Genomic DNA, 27,193 nt, shown 5'->3' on the forward strand with positions numbered 1-27,193 from the left:
AAACTTTTTTTACAAATAATTGAATATGAACTTCATATAAGAAAAAGAGAATAAATGAAAAAAACAACAAAAAAATAAAAAGAATATGTCCCAATGAAATGAATGTTTTGTTCTTTCACATTTAATGCATTCTTGGTGAAATATGTAGTGATATAATCTTTGTATAATATTATATAGGTCTGACTAGAGGTACTTTATTGCTTCGGTTGTTCTTTCTCCCTCCTCTGGACCTCAAACTGTACTTGGGAGAACTCTTCAATAGTTTAATCTTTGACATAATGTGTTTCAGACAATATATAATTGAGACAAGATACCCATCACATGCAAGATGATGTAAGCAAGATTGTTATGATCAAGGAAAGGGATATCTCTCACAAATACTGGGGCAGCATGGGCCTAATACACGAAGCGATGGAGGGCAGATGTGAATCAACACACAAGAAATGTCAATATGTGTCCTATTCAACTTAATGCAGGTTTGACTTAGATGCAATATAATGTTAATCACAAAAAAAAGCAAGATGAGTTGTGAATATGTTAGAAGCAAGATGTGAATTGCACACAAGTTAATTGATAACATACTATGTTTAATGGAGGTCACAGAGATCTAAGCGACAAGAAGATGAAATGAGTGTTTATCTTACGCTGGTTTTCAAGGGCACATTTGTAGTTAATTAGTAACACAAGAGCAATACCTTACACTCCTCCTTCCTAGACAAATGATTTTCGATGATAATTTAAATGGGTGCATCTTATCTTAAAGAACAACTATCTCACATTAAGAATGATTAGGGCAAGAGAAAAAGTGCCTAAGGACATCACGCTCATAGCATGTGCAAAGCAGCTTTTCAAGTCATATATTTGATTCTCTATAATACTATCTTCAGTGCTACTTTCACGATGCCTACATCCCCTCTTCCTCCAGTGTCTCTTACCTTCTCTCTGTTGCTGAGGGATTATGGTAGGTTGCTGGGGGAAGGCTTGACTGATTGGTGCATAGGCTGCTGGGTATGCTGCTGAAACACAGATGAATACCAGTATCAGGACACTGATCAACATTTTACCATCAGGGTTCTATCTGTTATAAATATGAGATAAATAAAATGGTGGACAGATCATTCATGCCTAATCACATAAACGAGTCAAAGCAAAATATGACAAGAAACATAGGTCAATGTAAAAAAAACTGAGCCTTAACAGAACACTATAGTTGTGACTGATTGGCATTATGTAGAAAAGGTGTTACATAGCTGAAGTAGGGAACAAGCATGCTGGAAGTCAGAATATAGGGAATGGGATGATCATTCGAAGTCACAATCAATGACACTTTGAACCTTATCAAAAGTGTTTTGGACAGCTCGAACGCAGGTTTTTATTTTTTTGTTGCAACCAGTGGAAATTGTGTGCAGCTAAAGACTATTGATTCAATCTCAATAATAATATTAATAATAGTGCTTCACACTGCAACTCTCCTATTTCTGACCACCATACATGACATGTTACAGTTACCAAATGTATTGGTTCTCAGTTTACTGGCCTAGGTTTGAAGGATGAGTCGACCATGCTGTGATTAGAACTTGTGGCCTGCACATCACCACATAATAAAGAATGGAGCATTCAACTTAATCAGTCTAATGTAAATGCAGATGTAGGCTTCGGTTTTGTATCAGTGTGACTTGACTTTAAGAACGCCCTGTCTGTCGGGCCAAGAAGCTCCAACAAATGAAGAAACGGCTGATCAAATGAAGCTGCGTATTAGCAAGAGGGGGCAGGAGAGTAAACTTCACAAGCAAAGATTTATAAACTTAACTTTATGTAGGTTGCAAACTTTGTAAAACTGCACCTATGAGTGAAAAGTCTTGCAAAAATATGGCGGCAGAAGTATTAGTCTCCAAAAATGTTTTTGTGAAGGAAGGGCACTTTTGCTCAGATTTTGTGAAGCAAATGCTTGACAAAAAGTTCACTCATAAAAGAAAAGTATTGGGATTTCACACACTTTAGTGTACGCCGCTGTCATTCTGTGATCTCAACAGACAATTCATCAGAATACCAAAAGGCCTATACAATGATGCATGCTCTAGTGCCTGGACAGCTGCAGACCTTGCTTCTCCTTCAGCTGTTGAGATGATACACTCCGGGTTCTACTGGGTGTACTCCTGAGCATCTAACATCCAACATGGGGACATTATTCCGTCATAATAGTAGCCCGTCAGATCTGGAACACCCTTCCGTTGGTCTACAATAATTCCATTTGCATCCATTGTTTTTGTTAATGATGCAAGAGTGAATTTTACAAAGAAGAATTTATGTTTATATGAAGATCATGATGTGCCCATCTAACACCAATCAGTAACTTATATGCATTGTCAACAAAAAACTGGTCGGTGCAGACCAGTGATAATGGTCAGTTCTGCCTCTCCCATATTGACTCTAGAACTAGCATGAGAAAGTGGAAGATTTAGCGTAATGAACATTAGCACCAGACTCACCCCCTAAGGGGTATCTCTATGCTATAGGAGCAGGGACACAAGACTAGAAGAATCAACTGCAGAAAACCTCTGTTTTTAAGAAGTTTCCTGAAACGGAGGAGGTCAGAACACTTTAAAAGGTGCAGAGGCAGGAGATTCCAATAACGTGGAGTAAGGGAGGAGAAAGCTTTACCTCCTGCACGGGACTTCTTGAAACTGGGGGTAACCAGAAGAGATTTTTCCCCTGAACGTAAAGATTTGCTTGGCTGATAGTGGTGGAGTTTTTCAGTGAGATATCGATAATTCTCTGACATATAGGAAGCCAGTGACATCATCGCAAAAGAGGAAGAGAGTCTATTCTGAATGACATATTGAAAACCAGACAGTCTGCAGTACTTTGAATCACCTGAAATCTATTCAGTAAAGATTCATTTGCAGCTGCTAGAAACGCATTGCAGTAGTCTAAACGGCTAATCACCAGAGCCTGGATTAGAGTTTTTCATACAGATAAAGAGAGGAGATGAAACGCTCTAGGCAAGAGACTCAATATATAAAAGCAAGTATCAGTCGTAGCTACTACCTGATCTTTCATAGTGAGAAGATGGTCCAAATGGACACCTACCTTTTTAGCCAAAGACTTGGGGACAGATGCTATGCCTAACTCTGGGGGCCATCAATTCGAAGACCAAAATGTTTGAGCATTACCAAAAAGCATAATCTCTGTTTTGTTGGCATTTAACTGAAGACATTTTTTGGTCATCTAACCAGAAATTGCTTGAATTCCTTCCACAAAGAGGGATTTGGTAAAGACAGTGCTATTGCTGAATGATAAAAGAAGTTGGGTATCATAAGAATATGAAAAGGGGGTAACCCAAAATCTCCAATCATCCTTGCAAGAGGAGCCACATAAACATTGAACAAAGTAGGGCTAAGACAGGAGCCCTGTGGTAAACCCTTCATGAGCTCAATGGTACAAGAGCGGAAGGGACCCAGGTTAATGGTTTGTGTACGCTGATTTAAAAAACAAGAGAACTATTTTAGAGTAAGTCCACTGATCCCTATCGCCCTCAGTCTTTGGAGTAATGTGTGATCAGACGCCCTATCAAATGCTGCTGACAGATCCAGCAACAGTACCACTGCTTGATTATTGTCAAGGGTGTGTCTGATGTAGTTCGTAACTGCTATGAGAGTTATGGAGATGGAGTGTGTAAAAATGTAGCTTCTGAGGTGTCAATGACTGTGGAAAAGCTTTCATATATTTTGTTAATTTTTTTCTTCAAAATAGTTGCCGATATCATCACATAATATTTGGAAAGGAGGAATATTATTAGTACAAGTGGTCAGATTAGTGAAAGATTTAAGGACTTTATATATTTTTTTGGTAGAATTACCTGCCTGACTAAGTTGTAAAGTGATGTAAGCTTTCCTTGCTTTTTTTATATTCTTATGGCAAAGCCCCTAAGCATTTTTATAGGTTTCCTTCTCCTTCAAATTGTGCGATTGTCACCAAGACTGCACCAGTTTTTTACAATTTGCCTTCTCCTTGCCCAGCTCTGGTGAATACCACCCCACATGCTGTCTCTGGGTGTTTGAGTATTGTTGTATTAAAGGGTATTTAATATTTATAAAAAACAACAAGAGCAACCCTTATGTCCATGCGAACAGGGGTATCAAGTAATCCTTGAGAAAAAACTTTCACATGGTACTCATTTTGCACATCGATATATGGGTATCACAGATATTTCTGTGCAGACTATATCACATACAAAGGCAATGCAATGTTTCAAACATTTAAACGGAGCAATAATAACTCAGACAGTATGTAACGCGGTTCAGCCGAACCGAGTTTATTCAAAACCAATACAAATTCTAACAATCAATTACGTTGTGCACAGTGAAAAAAGAAATAGCAGACCCTAGGTGTGTAATCAACCACGACTAAAAGAAAGATAATAAAAGAAGTTCAACAAAAGGGAATTAACTCAAGAAGTTATTGGCTGATACACATGTGGGACATCAAATTCAGGTACAAACAGTTACGGGTACAATCATGTAGTATTTGTATCTGCATAAAGCAAGATACGTTGTCAGTCTCTATGTGTCGATAGGCGTTTTAACCCTTTCAGAATTATGTGAATTACACAGAGACCACTACAAGCATAGTCCAGTCCACCTTTCAGTGAACTGAGGCCCCTACCATGCTCAGTCCTGATGAGACCCTAAAATTCTGAAAGGGTCAAAACGCAGTCGACATGAGTATAGAGACTCACAACATTTCTTGATTTATGCAGATACAAATATTACATTATTGTATCTGTAACTGTTTGTACCTAAATTTGCTGTCTCATATGTGTATCAGCCAATCATTTTTTGAGTTGATTCTTTTTTGTTTCACTTCTTTTATTATCTTTCCTTTAGTCTTGGTAGACAACACATCTGGGGTCTGCTATTCATTCTTTCACTGGACACAATGTAATTGGTCGTTTTAATGGGGCAGTAATATCCGTAGCTGATTTTAAAGTCCCATGAAGTTAATTTAACCTTATGTTAATGTCACCAGACTCTCCTAATATAGGTGCTATAAATTCTTTCATGAAGGTGTCTTGAGTAATTTTGTGCCATTGTCTCCTAAGATTAAGGGTGGGGCAATTTTATTAAACCCACATTGAATCAGCCCGTAACAATTCGAAATACATTTTTGCTATCGTTCAGAGCTTCACCTCCCCTCTGGCCCAAGCTAGCGTGTCGCCATCTTCGCCTGCCTGGTGTAATACTCTCTACTGCTTCTTTAGGGAAAAGATCCGGACTATTCAGGCGGCGTTCACTCCCTGTGGCACCAGCATTGGGGTGCCAGAGGAATCCCAATCTGCTGACCCTGTCCACTCTCTGTCCACATTTAGGACAATTGACCCCCTGGAATCCTTAAAAATTCTAAAGGGTCTAAAGTCTGGCTCGCCCTCGGACCCCTGTCCTGCTAGGCTATTGGCAGCAAAGGCAGTGACCATGAACACAGAAGTGAATACCATGACTTGGAAGTTGGCTAAGATCTTACCACTTCTAAAAAAGCCTCATTGGAGCCCCTTAGCCCTGGGAACTATCGGCCCATCTCCCTCTTTCCTGCTCTGGCTATGGTGTGTAAGAAGGTGGTTAATAAACAGCTCACAGAATTTGTGGAAAGGGAGGCGCTCCTGCATCCAGACCAATCAGGGTTTCTGGAATCTCACAGAACAGAATCAGTTTTGGTTGACGTGTCGGAGGCTATTCATGAGTGTTTGAACGATAGTGGGAGAGCTGCATTAATATTGCTGGACCTCTCTGCAGCATTTGACACTGTCCCGCACTCACGTTTCCTGGCACGTTTGGCCAGGATCGGTGTGTCGGGTGCCGTTTGGGGCTGGCTTTTTGGAGGGTCGAGTTGAGCAGATTTGGCTTCCACCATCCTCCTCCTCCCCTCTGCAAGTGACTACTGGAGTCTCAGAGATCCTCCCTCAGCCCCCTTCTTTTTAATATCTATGTGACTCCGCTGATACATCTGGCAAAGGAGTTGGGGGTCATGGTGATGGCTTGTGCTGACACCCAGCTTCTTTTTACCTGGGACAAAGATGCAGATTCGGTGCTATTGGTTCAAAACTGTCTATCCTCTATTTTTAAATGGTTGACAGGTGCACAGCTCAAGTGCAACAAAGAGAAGTCCAAGATTTTGCTGTTTGGGAAATTCCCTTCTAATTTTCGAGCGCACCTTTGGCCTCCTGAGTTTCCATTGCCTACCTCCACAGAGAAGCCCACTAAAAATCTGGGGGTATGGTTTGATGAGGGTCTCTCTTTTTCAACACACATTACGAAGCTGGCCGGCTGCTGTTTCATCCTTCTCAAAACTCTAAGAAGATTCTTTCCCATTTTACCTCAGGCAGCGAGGAAAATGGTTACTTGTGCACTGATCCTGTCATGGCTGGACTACGCCAATGATCTTTTTGTTGGCATTCCGGGCTACCTGTTGAAGAAGTTACAGGTGGTTCAGAATGCGGCAGCCAGGCTCCTACTGGGCACTTCAGGTGGGAACAGCGTTCGACTTCAGTTAAGATCCCTCCACTGGCTCCCGATGGCGGAGGGAGTCAAATTTAAATCACTGGTACTGGCCCATCGTGCCCTTCATGGCTGTGGCCCTCTCTACTTGCAGAGATGCTTTTCATTCTATGTTCCTGCGCGATCCCTTCGGTCCTCAACCCTAAGATTTGCTCATATTCCCCGCTACAAGCTACAGAGGCTTGGGGGCAGATACTTTGTAGTGAAGGCTGCTGCTGCCTGGAATGCTCTTCCTCTTGCCTTGCGTATTATATAGGATCCGGTGGCTTTTAAGAGGAAACTAAAAACACATCTCTTTGCCTGATTCATGTTTCATACCCGCTAGGCTCTGCGCCAGGATACACATGAGTAGCTGTGCACGTTACAAATGTATGCAACATAACAACATAACATAATAGGAGTGAAGGCTACCTGAGTGCTAATGATCTGAAAATCGATCACAGAATGGTCAGACTATACAACCGGATGAGGAGGTTCAGAATGTATGCGAGGAACTTTCGTCAGGACAAGGTCTAATTTGTGTCCAGCAGAAAGGGTAGGCCCAACATTAATCTTTTCCAATCCTAGGGAGACCAGATCTGCAAGGAATTGAACAGAACCCTTATTGGAGCTGTTTTCACTATGGCATCTCTGTGTGTCCCAGCTTTTGAAATGTTTCCCTACTGTGAATTTCATGAAGGACAGCTGGGAGTTGAATATATGAGAACAACATGAGCGGCCCATGCAGGTAAGAGCGGTGGGGCCGGGTAGGGTGTGGGAGACGGCAACAAGGGAAAATGAAAAATATAATTTTACGTTGTCATCGTCTGTTGAATCCCACAGGCTCCACCTCCCTACCGTTCTTACCTACACGTGCCGCTCCTGCAGGATATTGGAAAAACTGGGCTTCCTAGAGGGTATCACTAAGAAATAAGTTGCACTAGGAAAAACATCTAGGGAAAAACTGAGAAGGAAAGAAGAAACAATGCAGGGGAACTGTGGATTACTGATTAAATATTACATGCAAAACTCGTAATCACAGAGGGAACCAAACATTAAGAATTTGGAAGAATAGCTGGAGTAATACATTTTCAGCTAATAAGTAAACAATGAATAATGTAGTACTAGGTAGGAACTGTAGATGGAATAACACAATGCAAACTAGAAATTAAAGAAGGAAAATAACTTTCTACTGCAGATGTAATAATATGCAATGTCCTGGAAATAGAAGGTAGACTAATGCACAGAGACCTGGAAAAGTATTGAATGGAATAATGCATGGCGTACTAAATATTGAATGGAATATTTCACAGAGGAATTGGACCTACAGATGGAATAATACACAGAGAATTGGGAATAACGGATGAGATAATTCACCATGACCAAGGAATTGCAGATTGAATAATAAATGGAGAAATTGGAGTTAAAGATAAAAAAATGTAACTCTAAACTGTAAATAACTGAGGGAAATATACAATGTGAACTGGGAAATAAAAAATGAATAATACAATGAGCTCCTTATAATTTCAGGTATAACAATGCACTGTGAAATGGGATTTATGCATGGACTAATGTAGCAGAAACTGGGAATTACAGATGAAATAAATAATACATAGAGAGCTAGGAATTATCTATGGAAAAATACAGCGAGAAATATGATTTACAAATACTTTGATTTGGAAAATGTAATTAGGGTAAATAGAAAAACAATTACAAGAACAAAGGGGCTATAAAGGCACGGTTGGAACATTGCACGCATAACTAAGAATTAAACAGGGGCCCCTATAAAGGAGAATATTTTGAAAAATTACAGTAAATGGAGCTGAGACCTGCATAGTGCTGCATGCCAGCATAGGCCTGCTGCAAGGGGTCTCCGACTGTAGGACTTTGTGCTGCAAATAGAAAAGACAGAAAAAAGAGAAATAGAAATAATTATCCAGAAAATGAGCAACAGAACAAACAAGGAACAGAAAAGAAGACAAGTCAGGTTACAAGAGAAACGAGGGACATATGAAAGAGAAAGGCAGGTAAAAGTAAAACCAAAAGAGAGAGTGGGAATATTAAAGAGAAGGGTGACAACAACTAAATGAAAAAGGGGAAGGGCGAAGAAGGAGGGGAAGGAGATTAACACGGGGTCGTAAGATAGAAGAGGGACTAAAGAAAACGCAAAATTAAGAACAGGTGGAAGAGAATTTAAAGAAAGTCAGAAGGATAAACAACACTTAATGAGACAGAAAGAGAGTTTATACAAGAGGGGATAGAGCAGCTATGCCAAGTGAGAGATGGGCGGTTTAAGAGAAGAGGAAACAAAAATTGCTTTAGAAGTGAGAGGTGGGTGAACACAAGAGAGAAAAAATAGAGATGAAGTGTAAAAGAAGCAACTATAGATAAAGCATGAATAATAAAAGCAACCACATGTCACAAAAAGAGCTGGCTTTAGCCTATGCTTCAGATTACTTTACTATGGACGGTTTTGATTAAATAATGTAGGGCTGATTTAGATTAGATCCAGTGGCACAGGATTCTTTGTGTTGATTTTACATCAAGGACTTTATCTAGCTGGATCAAGGTTTACACACCAATGCCTCCTATTCAACGATAAGCAAGCAAGCACACCAGGGTGCCCCTTGTGACTATATAAGAGCGGTGCCCTGGTGATGGTGTCTGCCAAGTTCATTGCTACATGGTGCACTGTACTCTGTCATTCTGGAGCTGTGTGGCTTTAAATGTTGGGTTGAGGTCTACTGGTTGCACCATTATGTATAAATAGTTGTTGCGTGACTATCTATAAATGATACACATGGAGTAGTGACTTACTCAACAATCCAGTGTATGGAAAGCACTATGCTAAATAGCATATGGTGAGTCGGTCTTATCTCTTTACCTTTTTACATTTGGGTGGTCTGTATATAACTGTATAAGGATTGAATGGTCAATATTTTCCACAGCGTGTGAATGCTCAGCGACTCACTGTCTTGGCCATTAATGAGTCATAACTACATTTGCCCAGGAATGAGGGATGGTTTTCACATGGCCTAGACAGGCAGAAGATTCAGATATATAGAGAACTGCAACGTTGGTGGACATAATCTCTTGAAGGTTGTCATGTGGATTGGTTTTGCCTTCGCACTGTGTTATGTTAGCATGAGCTTATTAGAAGTTCAAACGCCATTTTCCTTTTCTGCAGCCTCTGCACACGACATATTTTGTTATTAAAGCTTTTCGCCTAGTAGAATATTTTGCTTCACACGAGAATAATATGTTTGCTTATAATATCAGCCTTGCTTGGTAATCTATGTCTGTACAGTGAGTGCAGAGGCCTTCAAGGTTATTTCAACACAGCACTTGTTGTTCGGTTTGATCAGCGCACTGTCTAGACATAATACATATGCAGCTGTGGCCAACTTTGGGTTTTAGGCGCGATTAATAATGCACTGCACAGAGCATGAGACACACTTGATGAATATTCGCATGCAGAGAGTTGGTGCAGGAGATTATGTGATCCATTTCTGCTAAGACCAGAGGTATGGGACCGCCCTTCTAAACCCAAAGAGACCTTCTGTAGATATAATATACTAGCAAGGGAGGGTAAACTGAGGTTCTATTTAGACCTTTTCCCTTTAGCTTTTTAACATGCTTCCACCCTTTGTATTTTATGGAATAGTAACTATGCTGCTAACCTTGTTCCTTATAATATGTTTGCTTGTATTAGCTAAGATAATGCGATTGAGAACACTGCGTTAGAAATAAACATTTCAAACATGCATGTGTCCTCATTTACTCCTCTTTCTAGATTGGTATGTTAGTATAACGAAAGAGTGTTCATGTGTTCCACGTTACCTGAGGTGTTCTAAGTCCATGTTCTGGGTTGTCTAAATCATTATGGGTGTGTAAGAACCAATGAGACACTGATTGCTAGTCTGGTAGGGGATTTTGGATACTAAGGTGAGTTTTGGCACACCCTAATTCACTGAGGTTCCAAGTCTCTATGCACAGTTCTTTGTAAGAGCAGGATCCCTGCCACATGGCGCCCAACCGTTGGTGGCCTTATTACATGACACTTGAGTAGTACTTGTATCAGTCCTTAACTCCCTTCACTATTGTTTCCGGAAGACAGTGGTGTCGGACAAACCTACGTATACTTACATAGGTCTTTTCATGCTTGAATCTTTCGAAACGGTTTCCTTGAATTACGACCCAGATGTGCTATGTAGTATTTATTGTATCTTTTCATTTCTTTGTCACTATGGCCGCGGTGGACATTCCGCAACATAGTCACATTGCGGTGCGCAATCACTTGCAGAATTATAATGTCCCCGTGGATGGCATGGCCGTAATTATGGTGGTGAGTGCTGAGGTGGCTTACCTGTATGAAATTTTGTACTTGTGGGTGACCTTCCCAGCTGTGAACGCAAATACTACTGTGTTCGACACGTACACTCCCACTGCTGTGCCACAGGAAGTATGCGTCATGTAGGACACAGGAAGTTCCGATTAATGCTTAGCAGAACCGAGTTTGGTTTAATGGCGTCCTACCCCACTCTTTGACAGCACCGAGGTTAGGTCCCTTGTCCATTCCAGGCGCGACTTGGCCTATTTTGGCTGGATTTACACCTCATCCTCAACACAGGGCTTGTCCCTTTGCTGATATAAGACGACTACATGTAGTTGCAATTAGCGTGATTAGGGCCCCAGGTGTTGCGGCGTTTCCAGCTGGACAGGGCGGAATGAAGCTTAGTCCTGTGATGGTAAACGCTGTGATGGCCAAGCGCACCCAGAATAAGGATGATTTTCCTTTCTGGCTTGCCGAGAAGTTTGATCAGCAGGAAGCAGTATTTCCTAACACGAGTCCTGGTGAAAAACACAGGATTCTGACTATTAGCATGCCTAAAGACTTGATCCCAGAAGCTGGTGATTGTGAGTCATGGGGTAAGATCTTTGCGGCAGTGTATACATGGTGCTTCGGCACACCGTCAATGACCAACCGTCTTTCCAACGGTCGTTAAGCGTGTTCATGATGAGCAGGGACCTGAGTCAGCGGTTGAAATGGGTATGCGCCTATGCGGCAGTTTTGGTGTAGTTTCCGATCTCGTACTTGCGAATGTCAAGGGAGATGCTGTGAGCTTTCAGGTGTCTAATGCTTTGCAGGCTGTACCCGATGCCGACAAACCCCGACAGTTACCAAGAATTATTGTGGCGGCTTATAAGACTGTGGGCCGCAATAGTTTGGGAGTCAAGCCATTTTCCACTGAAGAGAAAAAGCAACCCCAAGGGCAGAAGTCAGAGACTGACGAACAGTCCAAGACTAAAAAGCAAAATTGGCCGAAAAAACTAAAACAGGGTAAACAACAACAGCAGAAACAGGAGTCTCGTCTTGCTTCTCCAGTGCCTGCGTCCACAGAACGTGCTTATGACTTGCGCGATGATAAAATCACCTGATCGTTTTCAGGTTTCTGAACAACGCTCTCCTCGTTCTTTTCAGGAGTCATCGGCCCCATCGACCGGTGGTGGAGGAGGAGGCAGAGGTCGGGGTGGGCAGCAGGGACGCGACCAGCCCCGCCCCGCCCGAAAGACAGTAAAGGCAAGCAGGACGATCCAACACCGAAATGACCCCAGTTTCAGAAAAAGAAAGTTGCCACTTTTAACAGCGAGATATGCCACATATAGTGAGAACGCAGCTTCGGAATCAGACATGGGCTCTGACCTTGCTGGACAGCGCGGCGGAGATTACCATAGTGCGAGAGGCCCTGCGTCCGCTACTGAAGGTGACAGCGACTGACCAATATGTTGTTGTGGAAACAGCTGATACTAGAGTAGCTCCCCCTGATAGACTTTATAACATAGTCCTTTTAATTGAAGGTGACATACAGCGTACCATCAAAGGGGTGTTTGGGGAAAATCTTACGATTACCTATGACATTTTGTTAGCGTAGGCTGACTGGCTCCCACCTTTTGTGCTCGCAGCTCCGAGAGGGGAGGAGGTAATCCTCCCTAGTTTTGTGCACGCAGTCTCGAAAGAGCATGCGCTGAATTTTGCAGAAAAGTGGGCTAAGGCACTTGCGCTGGCTTTGTACCGTACACAATGTGGGTGGGATCAATTTTCCCCACACCACGAGATTTCTTTGCGGTGTATGCCACAGCCTCAACCTCAATATCCCATCCGACGTGAAGCTAAGGCTTCCGTTGCGGAAATGCTTGAGCAATTGGAATATCAAGGTGTAATTGAAACTTGTGTGTCACCGATGAATAACCCTCTTTTTACTGTGACCAAGTCTGACGGCTCGTACCGTTTGGTATTGGATTACCGGCATTTAAACTCGCATTGCCGTACCTGTGCAGTACAGAATACTCACGGCTCTGCTCTTGTGAATGGTCTTGTGCGAAAACGGTTTAAAACCACACTTGACATATCCAACGTTTTTTTTGCCCACAGTTTGGACGGACTGAGTTCCCAATGGACCAGTTTTACCTGTGATGGCAAACAACGCCAATTTAAACGCTTAGTGATGGGCTACAAGAATAGTCCAGGCGTGTTTGCTGCCCGTATTGTCTCTCTCTTGGAGAGGATAGACACTGATGCGTGTTTGTATGTGGATTACATTTATTTCACAGACGACGAGCTTTGGTCGCATCTGTGTCGCGTTGACCGCATAATTTGTAACTTTACCGACTTTGGTTACAATTTCAACTTTGCAAAGTCTCACATTGCAGAGTACACAGTGTTGTTCCTGGGCTATGAGCTCAACAATGAAGGTTGAGGATTGGCTCCTCACTTCTTGGAGAAATGTGCACAACTGCGCGCTCCTACAACTCTGAAAAAATTACAGTCCTTGCTGGGATTTTTGAATTTCGGGCGTACATATATTCCGGAATATGCCCAGCGTATCAAGCCTTTGTATGCTTTGATACAACCAACTTTTACCAAATCTTGCTGGCTGCCAGAACATTCAGCTATTTTGCAATCTTTGCAGGCTGATCTTCTAGAATCTAAATTCTTAAGGAACGTGCGCTGTTGCAGGGAAAACGCATATTGGTTGTTACCCAGTTTCCTGCAATAGAGGCAGTGACGAAAGCCAGTGTACCTAATTCTAAAGCTTTGCACCCACGGTGGATACAATGGGCAGCATCATTGACGTCTCCGGATGTCACGTTTGTTTTTGATTCCTCCTTACAGTCGCAGGAGTTTTTGCAGTATGAGTTTGTTTATCCTGCGCCTTTGGCTATGCGGCCTTTGGAGGATTTCCATTGCATCATATACACTGATGGTTCAGCGCAAGTTGCGCATGGGTCTAAACAGGCATACGTTTCCGCTTGCGCCATTGTGGTAGGTGCCATGGTGAATGATGAGTTCAAGTCCAGAGTCGTGCACACGCAGACTCTTGGGGACTGCACCGCACAATTGTCAGAGCTTTGTGCTCTGATGCTTGCATTAGAGTACGCTCATCCTAGTGTGACAACTCTTATTGTGAGTGATGATTCTTACTACTGTGTCCAGTCTTACAATGAAAACCTATTCTTTTGGATTCAGAATGATTTTCGTGATTCCAAGGGTAGCACAATAAAACATAAAATGATCTGGGTCCGAGTGGCTGAGCTTAAAGAGCAGTTGCAGCTCGCATTTGTGATTCATACTCTCGGTCATCAGCGCGTAGGAGTTCACGCTGTTGGCAATTCCCTTGCCGATGAGGCAGCAAAATCAGCAGTATCAACATATTTGGTTGCAGCAGTTACACATTCCAAAAGTAAGATTGATGATGATATCTTGGCAGCTGTTGCTGCGACTGAGAAGGGAGGTTAATATCCAAAGGGATTCCCTTCGAAGTATTCATACCACTTAAATCCTGATAAAGTTCCTTATGTGAAAATACCTGACGTTGGTGAGAGGTTAATTCCCAACGCGGCCCGCAGGCCCACACTGCTTACTGCAGCCCATGAAGGAGTTGCGTCTGCGCATGCGGGCATTTCGGCTATTGTAGCTCAGTTACATCAACGTTTCTGGTGGCGGGGACTGTACAAACAGACGCGTGATTATGTCCTACAATGTGACATTTGCCAGCAGATTAAGCCTTCGACTGCTGAGCGTCCGCCCCAGACACAGTTGTACATATCTAATAAACCACTGAGATGTGTTTATTTAGATCACTGCGGTCCTTTTTCTTCCGATACTGCGTATAAGTCCATCTTAGTAGCAGTTGATTCATGCACACGCTTTGTGTGGGTCTGGCCACACCGCAGCGCTGATTCATGAACTGTCATAAGAGACTTGCGTGTCTTTGTAGGGATTTTTGCCTGTGGTACCTTCCATTCCATTCGGATCAGGGTCCGGCTTTCGCCTCTAAGGCGTATAAGGATGCCATGACTTAGTTGGGGGTACAAGTCAAGTTTTCGTCTCCATACAGACCTGAGGGTAATAGTGTTGTGGAACAAATGAACCGAGATTTAAAGCAGTCTTTGACAGCTCAAATTAAAGGCACTGGCAGGAACTGGCTGGGCCACCTCAATGGCGTGCAGCGTGCTCTTAATAATCTCCCTAGAAGGTCTCTGGGTGGGCGGACCCCATATGAGATGCTCTTTGGTATCAAGATGTATGTCCCGGACCTTGACGGTCTAGACTCGGTGGCTCTTGCTGCCTCCTGTCACGTAGATGAACATTGCAATGTTTTACAGGATCTACAAAAGACAAGAGACAGTCTTGCAAAGGAACATTTGCCCTCCACCTCGGATGATGCGTTGCAGATCCCGGTAGTTGGCTGGCTACCCCAAGTTGGAGAACTGGTTCGTGAGAAGATCAAAAACAAGAAATAATTTGGTCCCTCTTATCGAGCTCCAGTTCCAGTGCTTGGTGTGAAGGGCACAAGAACAGTCATTTTACCACCACTTCCAGGTCGTAAGGAGAACAGGTATATCTCCATTGACAATGTCAAGATACACAGAGTGGCCGATTCTTCTTAGTATGACACCGGCAGTCTCATGTTCTTCGATTTTGAGAAATTCTGTTTTAGCCCCGGTTTCCAATCCTGTGCCTGATGTTGCTCTCGAGATGCCTGCTGTTTCCAGTCCTCTATTGAGAACACTGCCCGGAACTCAACATGATGAAACTGACTACACCTACCCAACTGATTTATCGATGCCTGATTTGCAAACTCGCTTAGCTACAGAGTCCAGATTTTCAGTTGACACTGATTCCCACACATCAAAAAAGCCTTCAAAGATTACTGTTCTAGCAAGACTGTTTAAAAAACATGATTCCCCCCTGGACCTATATTTGGATGGTGCTTTTTTTGATTTACCTTTTTATGTCAATTGGTTTTGTGTTTTATTTTTTCTGTCTCGTCAATGGACACTATGTCGAGGAGAGAACATGCATTCGACATATCAATGGAACATTGGCTCCCCATTCCTCGTCACACAGACTGAAGAGAGACTTGGCTTTTGTTAATATCACTGCTTGGCCTGTCTTAGATGGGATTGTATAGGATGCTGTTCGATTTCAAATCCGTGGGCCCACTGAGGTTATAAATGTCCCTAATGTGCTTAAGAGTGTCTATGGGGGATATACTTAAACAAAATATACGTTCTGATGATTGGGATGTTCAGGCCGTAGAATCATTGTTTTCTGATTTGAAATATTATGCTGCCTTTGATGCTGAAGATTTGTATTTGGAGTCTGCTAATTACGGTGATTTGTATTGTTATCAACATTTTGGCAATCATTACCTGCATAAAGCTAATACTTGGAGACTCAATGTAAATTATACCCAGTGGGAACACTGTCCACCTCCTATACAAGGCAGTTCTGCTTCCTTTTTGAAGAGGTTCACTTACTTTACAAATTTTTATCAGTCAAATCCCAATGCATTTTATTTTAAAATGACTGAAAAGTCCACATCCAAAGTTAGACTTACAGATACTAAATTATTGTATTCGAAGTCCTTTCTAGACCAGTTAGCTGTTGGGGGTTACAAGTTGTGGAAGGATACCATTGACCTTAAATCAGTTTGGGGCTCTATAAGCTGGCAAGTGCAAGGCACTGAGGCTTTGCACCATGCATGCCTCATCCCGAACCATATGTTGTTTTTGAATTCTACAATTTCACAGACAACATGCTTTGGATTGGCTACTCCTAAAAGATTAAATGCTCCTTCTTTTCCTGACTTAGCGGAATATTCCGGTTAGAGTAATACTACTAAATTTTCTATGAGAGAGTTACAAACTCTGTTATTGAATTCCTCCTTTAACATATCCAGTTTGGATACCGAAGGCTGGTTGCTGTGGCACAGAAGTGCTGACTCATGCCAGCATCGTTTTCTGGGTTTAGCTCATGCCTTTACACAGGTCAGGGTGGATCCCCGTTTTGAGAGTGGCCATTCTGTGACTACCTATTCTGTAGGCAAAGTATGTCAGAATTGGCTCAGATATTCCACCTTGGCGTCAGTTAAACTGCATTTATCTAAACTGACTGACGATGTTGATCTGAATGATTTTATAAAAGGCCCGGCTAAAGGTAGATCTAAAAGATGGATATATGCTGTTTGTAACAAATTCTGGAAAACATCCCAGATTGAGGCGGCTACCCGCCTTAGAGCTATTGATCAAGGTAATTTGGAAAAAGTTCTGGCAGTTGTAGATAATAGCATAAACACACTCTCTTCCCGCATTTACACGTTAGATAATATAGTGTCATCTGTTGTAGATATTGTGCAAGATGAAGTGTCTGTTTTGTACCACGGTCAGAATCAATTGTGTTCTATTATGTAGTTTGCATGGACATTGCGGACCCTTAAGGCCGGAAAAGTGCCATGGCATTACATGAATACATCATCATTGTTTGCCCCGTTTAGTTTGAATGACAAGCAGCGCTTACTGTCAATGAAAGATGCTTCTTTTTCTATCTTACACATTGAGAGGTTGAAACCTTTACCGTTTTCTGTGGCAGAGGCCATTAATGCAACGTGGCATATTCACGGTTTAATAACACTCCCGTTTCCACTGTTCGAGTTTAAGGGCTGTATGAAGTACTTTGCCATTGGTAGATACGGGACTCTTGGGGGTTCTTATCTCCATGAAGCTTGGTCGCTTCCTTTTACATATAGATGCCTTAGGGAGGGAAAAGAAGTTTATTTGAATAGTGAAGAATGCACTGAAACACCGGATCATTCATTAATGTGTAGATATATCCAATTACACGGCTCCTGTAATCAAAACAAGCCAAATTTAGCCTGCATTTTGAAAGGTACCCCTGTGCCTGCAATCGTTCCCACATTCACATTACTGGCAAATGGGAGTTATTTACTTTTGAACAATGAAGATTGCTGTGGGTTAATAAAAGGGATTGCTTATGTCGTTACCGTCAGTCAGCGTGTGGTTTGCTGCAAGAATGTAATGTATCCAACCCCGCATGGGAAACTTGATGTTTCCATCTGGCCTAAGATTCCGACCTTGAGAGCAGAGTTCAATAAGATGAGTCGCACAAGAGCTCTATTGTCCCAAAAGGAAGTTGCCCTCACATCTGCTCATGAAACTTTTGTCCTTCACGTGGCTAACACCCGCACAGAGGTGCATGCATTATTAAATACTGATTTGCCCTTGCACCTCTGTGAATTAATTCACACAATCTTCAATACGCCCTCCACATCGGGGATGGCTCACTTTTTTAAAGTTGTAAGCAGTGGCTTGGTGACTTCTTTCCAAACGATTTTCGGAGTCTTTCCAACTTTCCTCCATTCTATTTTTTCCAGCCTGTTCGGTGGATTTCCCTTACTACTGGCTCTTGCTGCTGGCGTGCTCTTGCTGTTTTGTTTGTTTCAAAATGGCTGCACATCCTGTGTTACAAAGCGAGCTGTCTCAGCTAGGGCTGCTTCGCGCCCAGATGCTTGAGTACTATGGAGCGCTGCCGCTTGCTACATTGAGTGCAGCTTATGGATTATCGTTTCGATTTTCCTACTTTACATGCGTCCAGCCTGTCTTTCATTGACTGAGTTGTGACTTCGAATGGGCCCTGGATTTGTGTCTCTGCAATACGGTGCTCCCGATGCAGATTATAGTCAACTTATGAGCCCCTTAGTTGCTCATGAATTGCTTTCCTCTGAAGGAGGGATCATGGCCTTTGCAGCGATGCATGGCATACTGGATCGTTGGAATGTGTTCGCAGCGGCGCAAGATTTCTTGGCTCGCAGCTTCCTCGAAAACTTGCCGAGTTGTCCTCTGATGGTGCTGAAGGCTCCGGTAATTGAAGAGCATATATGTTCTTTCCCTTTGTTAAATTGGATGGCCGAATTATTTTCGGATGATAACAGTGACTTCCTGTTGGAGGCTGTTGCTGAATGTTTTGCATATTCATTATTAGGATGACATGTGTTAGCAGTCTCGCTTCCTTGACCGACACTTTTCATTCGATAATTGGATTTGTTTTTCGCACATTTTTTTTTTGGGCTCTAACCTATTGACTTTAACAATGTCCAAAGGCTAGATTTTTTCTTTTCACAATTATGTTTATATTATCTCTACTCTTGAGGTACCAAATTGGAGACTTGTGTTCGGACTATCGTTCTTTAACTCTGCATTCCTAAATGTGCCCCTTTTTACTTGTCCTATGCGTGCTCGGATCAAAGGGAGGGTGTCATGTGGATTGGTTTTGCCTTCGCACTGTGTTATTTTAGCATGAGCTTATTAGACGTTTAAACACCATTTTCCCTATCTGCAGCCTCTGCACATGACACATTTTGTTATTAAAGCCCTTCTTTTTATGACAAGTGCTTCAGAAAACTGTCGCAAGTGAATATCCTTTTTGGGGTAAGGGATTGTTGGCTGACAGTTCATCAGTGGTCATGGCCCTTCACCGGTGGCGCTGATAATCATCTCATGGCCCTGGTGATGCCTCGTACATTATAGACCTTTCATCTGTCAATGGATCTATTGGTCACAGGTACCCTGGCAACATGCAGTTGTGTGCAATACATGTGCCATTCTCATTCACTACTAACTTGAGTTAAAGTCTGAGGCTCCCCTATTGAACTTAAAATGTTCAATGTACATTGCTAATAAATAGATTTGTTTACATCTGCAAGAATATTAAACTGAGAGTGTCATTATTACACTTTGATTCTGAGCAAAGCTGAGAGAACCTAGTCCCAATGTGGCTTCTGTAGTTCACAAATACCATCTTTGATCAAAGGAAGATGTCTTCATCAGACACCAAAAGAACCAGCTATCATTATAGCAACTTTTGAGCTCTCATTAAAGGTGACCAGGAGCAGCAATTGAGTCCAAGTCTGTTGCACCTCGGTTGGGAAAAATCCATGCCCCTATCAAGCCAGGCTCTGTTTTGGTGCAGTTTAGAGACCTCTAGGACTAAGTCTCCTAAACAGGCGCCCAGTAATTTCTTAGCATTTTTTTTTCACTAAGTACCTTTAGAGGCTGTCCAGATGAAACTGTATTCTGTCACTACCGGCTCATCTCGAGTCTGTGAATAAGCAGTGCCCGGTGAGTAGTAACTGAGGGTACATTAAGCCTCTACTCTCACTCTTCCAGTACAGATCTGTGAGTTCCTTACAAGTACCTCATCGGAGTGCCAGGCCTACGTTTGCAAGTGACTTACAACCATGTTGGTACTGATGAAGGTCACAACTTTTAGTTTAGAGAAATGATTAAAGTATGGCATGGTTCAGGTGAACCATTAAATTATATGTGGCATGTGTCCATGTTGATTGGGCCTGACCTTCAGAAACTGGATTCATGCAGGAAAGGGGAGGCTATGACCGCCTGCAGTGTCACATGACACACTGGGTGTACTCGCCTTTAAGCAGGGTGCTTAAGATGTGCAACACCGCACTACCTGACTTTACATACACAAGTGTAAATGTTAAGGCGAAGTGAGTAAGATTTGACACTTCCTATTGACTACAACTTCATAAAGTCTTCCTCTGACTTTACTTCCCCATTTTTCATCGGTGTGTTCCCCTGTTAGCGATGCACCTTTAAGTGCGAGTGACTATTTTCCTAAAAAATAAACTGGATGGTAATGACAGTTCCATCTGTCTGCCTCCATGTTGATTCTGAATTTCTTTATTTTCTGATTGAGTGCCGATGCTCTGCATATGCCAGAATACGGATAGTCGCGTGTGCCTAGATGCATCGTGCCCATGAGTGAATGGATGAGCTGTGTTTGTCTGTCTGTTGAGTTTCAGTTGATTGTCCCTGACTTGTAGAACCCATGAGTCGCCTCCGAGTGGTCACTCTCTGTCTGCCTGCATATGGCTACTTCATGTCTGCATCAATGGGCCATGCCTTCCTACACATTAAAGCTATTTACCTGCCTGCATGTAGGTTTGTGTATCTGCCTGTATGGAGTGTTTTCTGTCTGTGTGTGGTTAATTGAGATTGCATGTCTGCGATTGCTCTGTGTCTGCCTGTGTACACCTGAACCTTGTCGAAACGTGTGGGTGATTTGCAAATCATACATGAAGAATGTTACATGCGTGGTTGTGTGGATATTCTATGACTGTCTCTAAGAGGATGCCAAGTGTGGATGTCCTGTGTATCCATGTTTGCGGACACTAAATCTGTCTGAATGTAAATGTATTGCATTCAATGCCAATGTCAGACTGTCTGGTGAACACTCTCCCCACTGTTACGTTATCAGGGACTTTTCATGATCATGACCTGGTTGATCCGCTTTGGCCCTTAGGCAAGCACACTCATTAGTGCCCTGCCCCCTCATTTGCCCCTGAACATACCTGGATATGGGTGGATGCCATTGGTGTAAATGGTCTCTGTGGGTTGCCCGTTGGTCTGGGAAGCGAGGGCACTGAAGCCATTCACCCCCAGGGGTGCGGCTATACTGGGCACAGCTGCTGTACCGATGCCGGGAGGTGTGCTTGTGCCTAAGTGAAATGAGAAACAAAGAGAGGGGAAGACAGGAGAGGAAGATAAAGAGCCATGAGAAAGGAAAGTGAATGAATAAAGGACAGGAGGGGGAGAAGAAGGGAAGAGAAAGGAGAAGCAAGAGAAGGTTGGGGATGTTTAATAGAACAAGAGCAGGGGAAGAAGAGAAAAGGAGTGACGTGGAAAGGAAAATAAAAATACGGTCAAGAAACAAGGTTTTAAATTAAAGAGTGACAAAGAGACACCCAGAAATGTACTGGCCTACATAGAATTCAGGAGATGGTCTGGCAAACGATGCTTCTGAAAGACATTGAAGATGAGTCAAGTAGAATAGACAAACCCTTTACCCGCGCCTTAAACTGCTATGTTCCCCCCTCCATCCCAGCCTGCAGCATGACTCCTCCAGTATGTACCAGTTGACAAAGACTCGTCTCCAGGTTCCTGTGAACACACTCTTAATACTCCAGCACATGCTGATTCACACCTTGACGTCTCTAATCTTCACAACGAGGACCCTTGACATGCACCTATGATAGCTCCAGACCTGCATTCTGGGGTTTGCTAGCCAACACTCTGACAACACCGGACCTGCACTCTGATGGCCCGAGGCATTGACTACATATGTGCTCACTAGGCAAACAGTGACAACAGATTTTATTTAATCTAGGGACTGAAATCATGGACAGTAAGGTGTTGGGGGTGACGGGGGGACAGTGAGTTTGCAAAAAGGGGAGTGAGAGTAAGGAAATTTGGGTCAGAGGTGTGGCCTAAAAAGAGCAAAGTTCCAGCTACTTTATTCTTTTCTTTTGATAAATGTATCCTATTGCTTGCTAGGCCATTTATTGGCATGTATAGCCCCCGAGCTTAAGTTTGGAGCTTACCGGTGGATCAATATTATAAATGTATTATCTTACGTAGCACATACCGGAATGCCCGCTGATGTGATGGGGACACAAAGTGACTGACGTGGGAAGCTGGGCTCCAAAGCCATATCTTTTGGATTCAGAGTCTGTAAACATAGGTGCAAACACACAGCTTTCAACATTTGATGCATGAGCTGGGAAAAGCATTGGAGAGTCCATGAGCCATTGCTACACAGGCTGAATGCTTTATTATTGTAAGTGGCAAGTGCTCACCTATTGATAGTCAAATATTTCTAACATTTGGCGGGAAGATAGAAAGGAAGATAACCAATATTTTCTAAAAAGTATCAATATTTTTAAATAATACTGCTACTGGCACCCAACACACAGTTTCATACCAAGTGGTCCGTAATTTAATTAATAATATTGTTGTTAATATTTTTTTTTCACCTCAACGTTTTGGAATATTTTACCTTCAAATAATTAACTAAACTGCTACTTTAACTGTTGGATATTATTTCCTAGCTAGTAGTTGTTTTTTCCCCCAGCATTTACTTCAAATATGTTCTAAAAGCCAAAAGTGAATGTCATTAATCAAAGAAATATAATTCTGGAATGGAAAGGTTTTAGGGTGCTTAGAAACATTCATTTATATGTTAAAATGCCTGATCCACTTTCTATAACATACTTTAAAGCTGGTATTTATTGTTGTTCTACCTTGGCTAATGTACTGTAATGGCATATCGCTTTCACAACTCGACAACGCTTGCTGAAGCGAGAAGACCTGATGTGAAGACCCTCCCCTGGTTCCACACAGACTGCCTGTGCACTATGTCCTATGGTATGTTTGCTGACTCTCATCCTGCTTCCATGATTTGACCATACTTGAATATGGTTTTGCGATGGTTGTCTGAACCATGTGGTGCCAACTGGATGTTCTTCTTCTGGGCGCCCTCATCTTGTCATAGTTTTACGGCACTTAAAATATACAATTTCTAGCAAGATTGCTTAACAGAAAACGTATAGAAAAAAACTCTCTCACTTCTACTTATACTGAGCCCTGTATCATGTGACCTCAGAGGCAGAAATTGTGAAGGATCTCAGGCCGCACAATGTGGGTGATATGGGAAAGAGCGTGCGGTTGAACAGCTCTCCATAAGTCCTAATGCTATTGACTTCAAAAGAACATGGGTAAAAAGAGGAATACGAAATGAACTGGAATCCTTCCACACCAAAGGAGGTGAAATTAGAACTCAGGGTTTCCACTCACGCGCCGCAACTTCGAACTCTGAGGAAACGGCAGAATTAATGCGGAGTAAAAACCAGAGCTAGACTCACACATTATTGTTGCCCAAGGAAGATAAGAGAAGAAATTCAGAACAATAAATAGTAACTCTGATAAACTGACACTCCGTGGAGCTGTTGAGGTCAGCTTGATGTTTGTGATAGATCTGACAGTGACAGAAAGTGTTCTTTTGAATGTGTATGGCATGCGTACGTACAAAGACTACTTTTTAATGGACACTAAACTTTGTATGGTTTCTTCACAAATTTTGAAATGCGTTCAAATCATTTTGCTAACCTTTTCACAATTTCTAATTACTGCAATCTAAATCCCACTTGCCAAATTTTTACACAGAATAGATGCTTTTTTCTTTTTTGCTACCATTTTAATAAATACTTGGTTGATATGCATACTATGGTACGAAAGTGGGGAGTTGTCACTCAAGATACTGTAAAAAAGCTAAGTGACGATAAACACTCACCAACAATGGGCACTTTGGTGAAGACTAAAGTGGGCAAAAATTTTAAGTCAGAATTTGGGAAATACAGATTCTCGCCTACAGTATTGACAGAGTTCTTGACGTTTCCTCAGACACCTTTGCAATACACCATGAGGCCCCTAACTAGGACTCTATCGATCCCTTACCTTCACTGTGACATTTCCTGACATTCATTATAACACCCTAACATGCACATTAATACATTACAGTGATTAATTAACCCAATGCCTGCACCCAGGCCCAGATGATAGACAATCTCCCCCTAAACAGGTACTGGAAACGCATTAATATACACTTTCATACCCAGTCGGATCACCTGGGTGCATGCTAAACCTACCACCATGAACCCTTCCCTCCAAGGCCTGAATATTGACCCACAAATCTGCACTTGATGCTTTCTCTTTTCCACTAAAGAGGTATTCCGGACCTCAATCTACACCTAAACCCCAAGAGCTGTGTTCTAAATCTGCAGTGCAACCCAACAGAGACATAATCTATTCAACTCCACTATCAACTCTAATCTCTTCTCCACCTCAAAAAAAGATGTCACCTTGTCATGGGGATGAGCCTTGCATTTACACTGTGATAAGTTAGTATGAGCTTATTAGAAGTTCAAACGCCATTTTTCCTTTCTGCTGCCTTTGCACACGGCACACATTATTATAAATGTTTAGAGTCTAGCTGACTGTTTTGCTTCACACAAGAATAATATGTTTTTCTATACTAGCAGCCTTGCTTGGTAAGTTTTGTCTGAACAGTGAGTGCTGAGGCCTTCAAGGTTATTTCAACACAGTGGTTGTTGTTCGGTCTGATCAGCGCACGTTCTAGACATAACATATATGCAGCTGTGGCCACCTCGGATTTTGGCGCGTTTAATAATGCACTGCGCAGGCATGCTCACACACTTGGAGAATATTTGCATGTAGAGAGCTGGTGTAGAAAATGATGTGATCCATTTCTACTAGGACCAGAGTTATAACCTTCTAGCAAGGGAGGGTAATTTCTAGGTGTAATCTAGCCTTTTTTCATTTAGCATTTTAACATGCTTTCTCCCTTTGTATTTTATGGAATACTAACGATGCTGATAATCTTGTTGCTTATAATATGTCTGCTTGTATTAGCTAAGATACTGCGCCTGAGAACACAGCATTAGAAATAAATATTTTAAACTTGCACGTGTCTTCATTTACTCCCCGTTTTGGACTGGTATGAGAGTATAACGAAAGAGTAATCATGTGTTCCACATTGCCTGAGGTATTCTGAGTTCCATGTTCTGGGTTGTCTAATCATTGGGGTTATGGAAGAACCAATGAGACACCGATTGCTAGTCTGGTAGGGGATTTTGGCTACTATGGTGAGTTTTGGTACACCCTAATTCACTAAGGTTCCAAGTCTCTATGCACAGTATGTGTATGAGCAGAATCCCTGCTACATGGCGCCCAACGATGGTGGTCTCATTACATGACACGTGAGTATTACTTCTATCAGTCCTAAACCCCTTCACTATTGTTTCCGGATAATAGTAGTGTCGGACAAACCTACCTATAGTTACATAGGTCTTTTCAAGCTTGAATCTTTTCAAACTAATTCCTTTTGAATTACTACCCAGCTGTGCTACATTGTTCTACATTGTACCTTTCATTCTCTGTGTCACTATGGCCAACGTTGACATACGGCAGACGGAGTCAGAGGAGATACGGGGATTTATAAATCCAGGACACTGACTCACCTGAAATTTCGCAAATTCAATGTTGTTGGCTCGGAATAAGGAACAGTATCACAAAGAGGAGACTGTTTTTAAGAGAAATCTTGCAAGATTCCTTACATGAAGATTTAATCTATATCAGTGCACATTCAAGATAATACTCGTAGAGTGAAGGCTGAAAGCATCTACCCCTTGGTGGTAACCACATTCTGTATTACCTGCTGCACAACCATAGATGGTAACGCTATGGAGTTGAGACCACAACTCTTGCATCCTCGTGCGGGGCAAGTCCCCGTTGCTGAGTTACGGACCCTATATGACTCTTCTATGAGTGTAATTCGGGCCCTAGTTCAATATATTACCCGCAATTTCCAGGGCAGGCCCCTGGTGTTGCGGCCCTTCCAGCTGAACCGAGCGGAATGAAGCTTAGTCCCGTGATGGTCAATGCAGTAATGGGCAAGCGTCCCCAAGATAAGGATGATATGCCTTTTTGGCTTGCCGAGAAGTTTGACCAGCTGGGAGCAGTGTTTCCTAATTCGACTCCCGTAAAATAACACAGGATTCTTACAATTAGTTTCCCCAAGGACTTGGTACCAGAAGCAGGTGACTGTGAGTCCTGGGGTAAGATTTTTGCGGCACTGTACACAAGATGCTTCGGCACTCCGTCAATGGCTGTCCTTCCAACGGTCATTAAACGTGTTCAGGACAAACACGGACCTGAGGCTGCGGTTGAATTGAGAATGAGACTCATAGGCTAATTTGATGTAGTTTCCGATCTGGTCCTTTCTAATATAAAGGGAGATGCAGTGAACTTTCAAGTGGCTAATGCCTTACGCGATGTCCCCGATGCCACCAAACCCCGACATTTACCGAGAATTATTACGGCGGCGTATAAAACCATTGGCGACAATATTTTAGGTGTCAAGCCCTTTACTGCTAAAGATAAAAAGCAAACCAAGGGTGCGAAGTCTGAAACAGACTTGCATCCCACAGTTCCAAAGAAGATTGGAACAGAAATAAAAAACAGGGGAAACAGGAACAGAAACAGGGGTCCTGTCCCCCATCACCAGTGCCTGCGTCTACTGAGCACGTTTATGATTTGCGCGACCGCACGACGATTAAGTCGCTTGATCGATTACGGGTTCCTGATCAACGGTCTCCTCGTTCTTTACAGGACACATAGGCCTCATCGTCCAGTGGTGGAGGCGGCGGCAGAGGTCGGGTTGGCTAGCAGAGTCGCAACCAGCCCTGCCCGAAAGACGGAAAAGGCAAGCAGGACAATTCTTCACAGAAGAGACCCCAGTTTCAGAAAAATAAAGTTGCCGCTTTAACAGCGCGATATGCCACAGATAGTGAGAACGCAGCTTCGGAATCAGACATGGGCACTGACATTGTTGGACAGCGCAGCAGAGATTACCATAGTGTGAG

The 27,193-nt window shown here is 42.6% G+C and overlaps 1 protein-coding gene across 1 annotated transcript in view; it reads right to left on the reverse strand.

Moving 5' to 3' along the window:
• Positions 1 to 27,193, reverse strand: part of CELF6 (CUGBP Elav-like family member 6) — a 675,122-nt gene that overhangs the window by 34,837 nt on the left and 613,092 nt on the right. Inside the window, exons 8-10 of the mRNA XM_086959242.1 lie at positions 21,266 to 21,412; positions 8,360 to 8,422; positions 936 to 1,016 (exon numbers count right to left, since the gene is read on the reverse strand). Coding sequence (XP_086815368.1) covers positions 936 to 1,016; positions 8,360 to 8,422; positions 21,266 to 21,412 — 291 coding nt within the window. The remainder of the gene's footprint in view (positions 1 to 935; positions 1,017 to 8,359; positions 8,423 to 21,265; positions 21,413 to 27,193) is intronic.

This window comes from Lissotriton vulgaris, chromosome 2_2 (genome assembly GCF_964263255.1).
Source record: "Lissotriton vulgaris chromosome 2_2, aLisVul1.2, whole genome shotgun sequence".
In the NCBI taxonomy this organism is placed as follows: Eukaryota; Metazoa; Chordata; class Amphibia; order Caudata; family Salamandridae; genus Lissotriton; species Lissotriton vulgaris.